The 9,009-nt window shown below is 33.8% G+C and overlaps 1 protein-coding gene across 1 annotated transcript in view; it reads left to right on the top strand.

Moving 5' to 3' along the window:
• Positions 1-4,553: 4,553 nt before the first annotated feature.
• The window catches only part of ghrh (growth hormone releasing hormone), a 107,699-nt gene continuing 103,243 nt past the window's right edge, over positions 4,554-9,009 (top strand). The window contains 2 exon segments of the mRNA NM_001080092.1: positions 4,554-4,670; positions 5,224-5,308. Coding sequence (NP_001073561.1) covers positions 4,664-4,670; positions 5,224-5,308 — 92 coding nt within the window. The 5' untranslated portion in view covers positions 4,554-4,663.

The following is a 9,009-nucleotide window of genomic DNA, read 5'->3' as shown; positions in this document are numbered from 1 at the left end:
TCTGCTATTTATAACATTATCATTTGCTTATGTCATGTCAGTCAAAATGAACTAAACTTGTAAATGCTGAATAGTCATTCCATATAAAACTTGTGGTCCTTATTTTATTACTTGAGTCATTACATACAAAAAATGTTGAACTAGTTGTCAAAATCTTGCAAGCTAATTATATATAAAAAAAAAATGTTTAAATATTTATTTTACTGAAAATGTCTTCAGTTTCATGAATGATTTACAGACCTGTGTATGTATGTTGGTTCAGTTCCAATATGTTCTGCAATATTGTTTACAGTTGTGCACAGCTCTACCTAAAGGGAGTTTATGTTTGTTGTAAATAAGGGTGTATTTATTCTTCTGCACAATGCTGTGAAAAAAATCAAATTGTAAAGAGCAAATGCAGAAAAAATGTGAAACACACATATTCAGTGTCTTGTACTCAGATACCTCACTAAATGCAGTGATGTCTAACTTTACTGTAGTTTTCAATTGGCTGTGCTAATAGTATATAGTACTATCTTTAGATTTTTTTAGGAAGTGTCACCAAAATCTGACTTTTTAGCATTGAAAAAATGTACAGAGTAAACTGTCATGATAAAAACATGACTAAGCCATTTGACTATCTTGTTCATAAACAGTGGTGTCAGGACCTTTCATTTTGATGATACTGACACTTTGATTGACATCAATACTTGTTTTTGAGGAATGAACTATCCATTTTTAGCATGTGACACTTTTGCAGGTTATCAGCTAGGTTTTGCAGTTTGTACTAACTGTTTTGAGAAATGCATTAACTGTTGTGCAGAAATGCACTGGTGTTGTGAGAAACGCACCAAAGCGACTGAGAAAAACTGTAATTTGCTATGAAGAAAAGGAAATAATTTTTTGCATGCTAATTTATGTGAAATCGTGAATATAGGTCTATAATCACCTTGCAATTTTGAAGTTATAGCTTTTTTGCTTTGTGTATAGGCTCAGTTCATAAGAACAGTTCAATCTTTTTTTTTTTTTTGCTGTATAAAAAGTTTGCTGTATAAAAATTTAACAATTTAAAATATTTATGATTATCGGCCTATACATATCGGCTATCGGCCTCCAAGTCTGAAGAATTATCGGTTATTGGTATCGGCCAAAAAATCCATATCGGTGCATCCCTAGTCATAACTGCAATATTTACACTCCTCCATAAAATGTATAGCAGATGTAACTGTATGGGTTGCTTTTCGCTGTACTTCGTGACAAAAAAGGAATATTGAATGTTGCTCTGTGTCCATGATGATGAATCTTGCAGGCATTTAATAGACTTGTTCCTCCTCATGCCTCATTTCTGTCGTTTGTTAAGGTAAGCAGGCTCTGTACCCGCGAGCGATACACTTATTTAAATATGTCTTATGATAATACTATGAAGGCACATACACACAGCTTTAAAACTTTTAGAACAACTGCAAAGCAAAACAGATGTATTTTCCACGTAAAAACGATCCAAAAGGCACATAGGTCTATGTGTTTTTGCGTATTTATTTGTTTATAATATATACCGCGGATTATAATAAACAGGGAGATTGACTCTTTGTCATGGACATTATTTCTAAAAATAAGCTAGAAAAGTTGTCTGTAGCAGGGTGGTGCTGACGTCACAGACGAGCGCCCCAAGGGCACTGTAGTCTGTTTATAGCCTAAGGTTAGTACCATTTACAGAGAAGCACAGCGGAGCGGGTGTATGTTTAAACAGACAAATACACTGAATAATATGTAAAAATCTCCATCCTGCATGTTTTATTTTAAACAGCTAATTTTCTCTTAAATGAGCACAAACAGATTCTAAAGTAATGGAATGCTTCATTATAGATCTGTGCATTCTTACAGAGACACCTCTGTTATCAAACAAAACAAAACATGAGATTAATTTGCTGTTTACTTGTTTGATAACAGAGGTGTCACTTTAAATGGTGCGTACAGAAGCTGATCTGGGATCCGTTTATTGTACAGATCGCGTCTGTCAGTCAGCGCTTATACATGCATTCACTGGTTCAGAGGTTGCATATAAAAGGCGACGATCGACGCACAGATTTAATGTAAAGAAAGCTGGATAGAATGGTAAAATATGGGAGAATTTCGCCAAAAACGGGAGGGTTTACATGAGAGAAGTGAACAGGAAGTGCTTGTGGAGAAACAGTTTTGCGAGAGAACGCAAAACATCTTTGCGAGGGAATGCAAAACATCTTTGCGAGATGACGCAAAACTTTGCGAGGGAACGCAAAACATTTTTGCGAGAGAAGGCAAAACTTTGAGATAGAACGCAAAAAATTAGAAATATATATTTTTCTCCCACCCATTTTTGTGGTTTACCCGGCCAATTTTTTTCTCCTCCACTACATCCCTTTCGGGGTTCCGTACAAAAGTACTCAAAGTAGTATTTTCGTGTGACGATTATCCGGCTGGACAAAACGTGTCAGTGTAATGAACAGTGTTTGAACACAGATTTTACTATTTGCAATGTTCGAAAACTCTATGGGAAAATCCTATCCGCTTGTTAAGTGTGACGTCACGCGAATCGGCTTCCGGTTCCAAGCTCTCTATTCAACTGCATAGGGAGGTAATTATAAACGTTTACAAAGCGATTTAATACTTCCGAAAATCACGATCGCAATATATATGTCCATGCCTAATATCCAATGGCCAGAGAGTGATTACATTTTTTACAAATTGTTAAAATGTTGGTATTTGATATGCAGCAAACCCAGAGATTGTACACTATGACTTTATATAAAGTTAACTTTGATGTTTGTTTTGAATAAAAAAAAATAAACTAATAAGATCTCAACTCAAATGAGTGGTGGTTTGGACCCGGAAACAGTTTTACAAACGTCACCAAAATGTCACCACTTAACAAGCGGATTGGGATTAGACTCGTTTGAGATGGCCAAAATCTGCGCAGAACTGATCACCGGTGATCACCGCAGGATGCATGCCGGTTAGAAAGGTGTCCGCCTTGCCTTCGCCTTGTGGTTAAATATTGTTTTTATTGTTAATAAACACAAAAGTACACAAAAGTAGACATTCTTGCTGAGTGTTTTATATGTTAAATATGTTAACAGTTATGTGAATTTCATAATGGTATTTCTCCTGCTAAAAATATTACAAAAGACCCAGAAAACCCTCTTCCCAGTGGTGTCACTTCACTTCTGCCTTTTAGAAATGCAGTGATTTTAGTTCTGATATTTTAATGGTTTATTATTTTGCTTCAAAATGAAAACGCATATTGCATAATTACAACAAGTAAAGGTAGAGTCTGAAAAAAAGCAGTGTTTTTAATTCAATTTAATGTTTTCCCTTTAAATGGGAGAGTTCTCTGGAAAATTTACAGCTGAAAATATTAACATTACACTTTGATTTAAGGCTATTAAAAATATTGGGCAGGTGTCCAAATGTTTACTCACTGCTTTGAGTTTGAAAATGATTTATTGATTAAGAGCAGAGATAAGCTCTTATTTATCAAGGGAAGAATATGTTTGTAACCTTTTCACTTATTAAATCATATTATTTTATCATATAATGGATTTATTTTTACGTTGATGCTGCTATGAATATAAATGTATATTATCTGTTGTATGTAAATGTTTCAGCACGAGTAAAATTCTACATAAATTTTTTTCATATTACCTGGTATCTCATCTATGAATGCAATCAGTTTCAACATTCATTATTTACTGATACATTAAAGTTTTGTTAAGTTTCTCCATTTTAATGAAGACTCTGCTGGATTTTTTTTCAATCGTTACATTATAAAAGCTATTCTTTTTGTGATTATCATTCACAGACAATCTCAAATAAAAAAATAAATAAAAATAAATAAAAAACTTCTGTGTGACCTCAGAGAACCCAATGAACAGCACTTCAATAGTATTATTATTGGGGGCGACACGGTGGTGCAGAAGGTAGTGCTGTCGCCTCACAGCAAGAAGGTCGCTGGTTTGAGCCTTGGCATTTCTGTGTGGAGTTTGCATGTTCTCCCCACGTTCACGTGGGTTTCCTCCGGGTGCTCCAAAAACATGCGGGTTAAGTAAATTGGGCAAGCTAAATTATCCGTAATGTATGAGTATGAATGACTATGTATGGATGCTTCCTAGCGATGGGTTGGAGCTGAAAGGGCATTCGCTGTGTAAAACATATGCTGGATAAGTTGGCGGTTCATTCTGCTTTTTCGACCCCATAATAATAAAGGGACTAAGCCAAAAACAAAATGAATGAATGAATGAATACATTTATTGTAATTTGTAAAGCTTCGGTTACTAGAAAGAAAACTGATTAGCCATAAAGTAGCCAACACAAGGTGTAGACTCTTATTTCAGAACTATATACACCAAGAACAATTCACTTTATAATGGCTATGCCAGTTACAAAGAAAGATCCATTAAATAAATAAATAAAAAACAACACATGTAGTGCACACGCTCTATAAAGCTGCAGAATTGAATGAGGCTGTGTAAATGGCTTGAAAAAGAAAGGGAGAAAGGGGGTGGGGAATATAAATTGAGAGAGATAATACAAAATGCCTAACTACAATCACCAACAGTAGAGGCTGGGAATAAAATCAAATCCTCAGTGAGAGAAACATCTTGTTTCCGTCACATTTGTTACAAACCTGGACCAGAAATCTTTGATCATGCAAGGTAAATCATAAATTTTTTCTTCTTTAGCATTTAGCTTTATAGTTAGAAAACATTTTAGGTTTGAAATTAAAATGTCAAAGTAAATGTACTTCTTTTTTCTGCAACATAGGTTTATCTTCAGTAAGCATATAGCTCTTTAGGGAATAAATGAGAAAAAGAAACGTTTGTCATATCATGCAGTAGGTTATTGATATCTATTTACTCTTTTCAGTCCCTTTGTTAATGTTTTTTTTTTTGCATAAAATAATGTAAAATTATCAATTTACATGACAATAAGAACAAGATGAAATTATTTTTTTATGCACGTCCAAAACCTCCAAATTACAAAATGTTTTTTTTATTATTTATTTGTTTATATATATTTTTTTACATTTGCTAAAGTAGTTATGTGATTATAGAAGATAGTCATGCTTAAAGAGCATAATTATTATACTGACTGCGTAGGCTACATGGAAGAACAGTCTATACAAGTGTGTAAATAAATGAATAAAATAACATAAAATACAGGTATAAGTTCAGTTGATAAGAATCATATTATGAACTGTGTTTCTAGTGGGAGTAATTCAGAGAACTGCCTTGCTAGTGCTCTGCTGCTTGTTACTATCAGCATCATCTTCCCCAGTCTACCCAGCACTGAAGTAAGTCAGACACTATCATTTTTTATTTCTTAATTAAGGGTTTTTAAATTCAATACTTTTTTGGTGTTGTGTAAGATGTAATATTTTCTTGCAGATACACTGACCTTGTTCTAAAGTGTGAGAATAAGCCTAACGACTACTACAGCTACACATTTCAAATATCTTTTACAACACTAAAATTACTTGTATTCGATACTGTACAGAATACTTGATTCCAATTACATTATATAAATGATCCAGTGCAATTTTCTGCAGCATATTGTGTTTATTTGCAGCAAACATTTACATTATGTATAATTACAAATATACATTAAATGTCAAATTACTAATTTATCATCCAAAAATGTATTATAGAAAATCATTTTCATGGCATTCAGAATGTCTCAGAACATTGGCTGTTCTCGTTGGAATAAGATACATTCACAATGCATGACTCATTTTTACACTAATATGGTTAAACACCTCTATACAGAGACATGGGTATACATTAGAGTGCAACAATTATTACCAAAGAATAAATTGAAACTGAAATTCCTGTGAGTTGCTTCTAAACATGTTCAAAATCTCTTACATCAGCCTAATCAACAGAGCCTGAGTTTTGTCAATTTTGTTTACTGGGATCAGGTTCTCATTATGAACTACTAACACTGGGCATCTCGGAGTCCACAACTTTTTCATATAAGTAATTACATGGAAATTTATCACACTTAATAAATTTTTATTATTATATTACAAATTGTTAACACATTAAAATTGAATTTTAAATGAACATAAATGAATCATAAAGATTTTTAAATAAAATTAAATCATAATCATCTCTAACATTAAAGAAGATCAAGGTGCAATAGATTGAAGAATTAAGAATTGCTTTATCTGAAAAATTTAAGTTCTTTACTGAATTCACTATAGCAAAAAAGGAAGAAATAAAAACACCATCACAGTGATACTGTATTTTCAGATGCTTAAAGTCAGAGGAAACATGTAAAACAGACCGCTAGAAAAATACACACACAGATCAGTTTTGATTGATTTTTTTTTAAAGTATTATTTATACAAACTTTTTTGGGATTTGATAAAAAAAGAGGTCTTATGTGGCAGACACACCAGTCATGGCTTGCATGAATAGATTGCGCTATTTGCTCTAAATTAGATGCGTAAGCATTATGAGTTTCCTTTCTTCATTTGCACATCTAATTTGCTTGATTTCCTTCTGTCACATGTGAAATTCCCTTTACAATAGATGCAGTAGGGGCTCTCTGCCTGATAAATCCTGTTTTGTTGTTAAATGGCAAAAATATATTTTATCAAGAGAGTTTCTGTGCTTTATGTGCTTTAGGAAAGCTGAAAAACATTGTAGATTCATTCGGCGCTGTGTCTGGGTCCATCAGGGGCCTGTTTCAGAAAGGAGGTTAAGTGAAAACTCAGAGTATTTTAACCCTGAAATGAGAGAAACTCTGGGTTTTCCGTTTCAAAATGGCAGGTTTGTTAAACTAGAGAAAGCGGGGTAAGTCAAGCCTGTTTCTAAAAGAGAGGTAACTTTAACTCAGAGTCAGTTACTGTGGTAACTTATTCTGTGAACCTAACCTGGTCATAAGCAGGTTTTAGTCTCTGAACTTAGAGTTTCTGTCGGTCTCCTCCCCTTTTTTAAAGACGAAGCGGTATTTCTCGCTATAGCCTTACATTTCCCACCTATTTTAATGCTTATTTTGGATATGTGCATAAAAACGATTGATAGAAACGTCATGATGCACATAACTTTTTAAAATATGCATAAAAACACACGCATAATTGAGCAGAATAAACTTTTATTCGATAGAAAATAAACACATAAACTACGATGTACACACTTTTACTGAACAAATTACAGTATGTACATTAAAAAAAGGTCATGATCATATGATGATGAAAACGTGTGTTAATGGACAATCCAGCAGGCTGAGCACACTGTATTACGTCTTAAATATTGTTTTAGTCATTCTAAAATGCCTTAACTGTTTCAGTATTAGTGTATATTATTAATTACCTCCAAGCGTCTGGGGCGTGTCAATAGTCTCCGTGTCTCATGGCTTCAGACGCCCCCACGTGTTCGTTGTGTTTCAGCATTGTCTTCTGACATCGAGGCACAAGTACATTAATTAAATAAAGAAATAATTGACGCAGCTAATTCTACCACAGTAAATTCTGTTTTTACTTTTGATATTTGGTGCCAGTTTAATCAGGAAGTGACAATTTTTTTCTCTTTGACTCGTTAGATGGAATCTCTGCTTTATTTGCATCTTTTATGCAATATTCCAGTTTTGCACATAAAATTATGTAATATATTTGGATGGAAACATAGCTATAGCCTACATTTTAGTCACACACAGAAGAACTGTACGAGAATGGCTTGTCCTTTTTTAATAAATAATTAAATTAAATTCACCTTCGACATGTACTGTAACTAGATTAATGGGATTATTATTCTTTCTAAAAAATATTTTTAGTACTGCTTACCTTCTAAATGTTATATCAAACTCTATCACTTAATCAATAAAAAAGGCAGACACACAAGTGCACTGTTAAATCAATTAAAACGGATAAATGTGTATAAAAGTTTAGAAAAAAATTATAAACGTCATACATTACATTACTTATTTTATTATACTTAAAAAGTGAAATTAAGCATTAACTTGAGCAGCTGTTTTCCCAAGCTAACTGTCTCTGCTTCACTGATGGTTGCTTCTTTTCAAATATATATGTTCATATATTTGCTATTACTTTGCATGAGAACATCAAGTTCAGCTGGAGAAAGAAATGGTGATCTCTTTTATAAGATATTGCCATAGTCACTCGTAATATCTGCGCTCCATTGATAATGCCTTTTTATAGTCACGGTGCGCGCGCTTAACTCTGAGTTGGTCTACTCGAAGTTGATTGACCCAACTCAGATTAGCTGTTCTGGAATCGAAAACTCAGATTTTTTATTCTCTCGGTAAATCAACTCAGAGTTCAAGTTTAAACTCAGAGTTGGTTGAACCTCAGTTCTGAAACAGGCCCCAGGTCCTTCAAAGCTTTACCCAGCTCTGTGATTTCATCAACTCCTCTAGAAGCTGTGCTTGGATGACGGACGGTTTCAGCGGTACTTCCGACTAAACCGGTCTCAGTTTGATGAGCTGTTGTCCTGTGTCGGCAGGAGGATTTTCTCTCAGGACATCAACTATAGGCGCTACATCATAATTATGCCCCTACTAGAGCAAACTCCTGATTGGAAGTTCAGATTTTTCAACTGGAGAAATAAAGTGGAGGAACTATGATATCACCTTGTAGGCTAATTGGGTGCAAGTATAAAACTTGTTCCCTCTATAAAATCCCCAAAGGATTTTTCCATAGGATTTTCGAAGATTGCACATAATAAGCTCTGTGTTCAAACACAGTTCATTACACTTACATGTTTTGTCCAACTGGATAATCCTAACACAAAAGTATAACTTTTATCACTTTTGAATCCTAAATGCAAATGCAATAACTGAAATAACTAACATAAGGCTATAAAATGACTATACTGACTTCAGGGCAATCGCTTGTTGTTACGTTAGCACCACCCTGCTTCAGACCACTTTTCAAGCTTATTTTTAGAAATAAGGTGTATTGGCAAAGATTTACTCTCTCGATTTACTATAATCCACACTATATATTATAAACAAATACAAATACTCAAAAAA

Source organism: Danio rerio, chromosome 11 (assembly GCF_052040795.2).
Source record: "Danio rerio strain M-AB ecotype USA chromosome 11, GRCz13ab, whole genome shotgun sequence".
Classification (NCBI taxonomy): Eukaryota; Metazoa; Chordata; class Actinopteri; order Cypriniformes; family Danionidae; genus Danio; species Danio rerio.
Note: the sequence above shows the minus strand (reverse complement) of the source record. Positions and strands in the feature narration are given on the sequence as shown.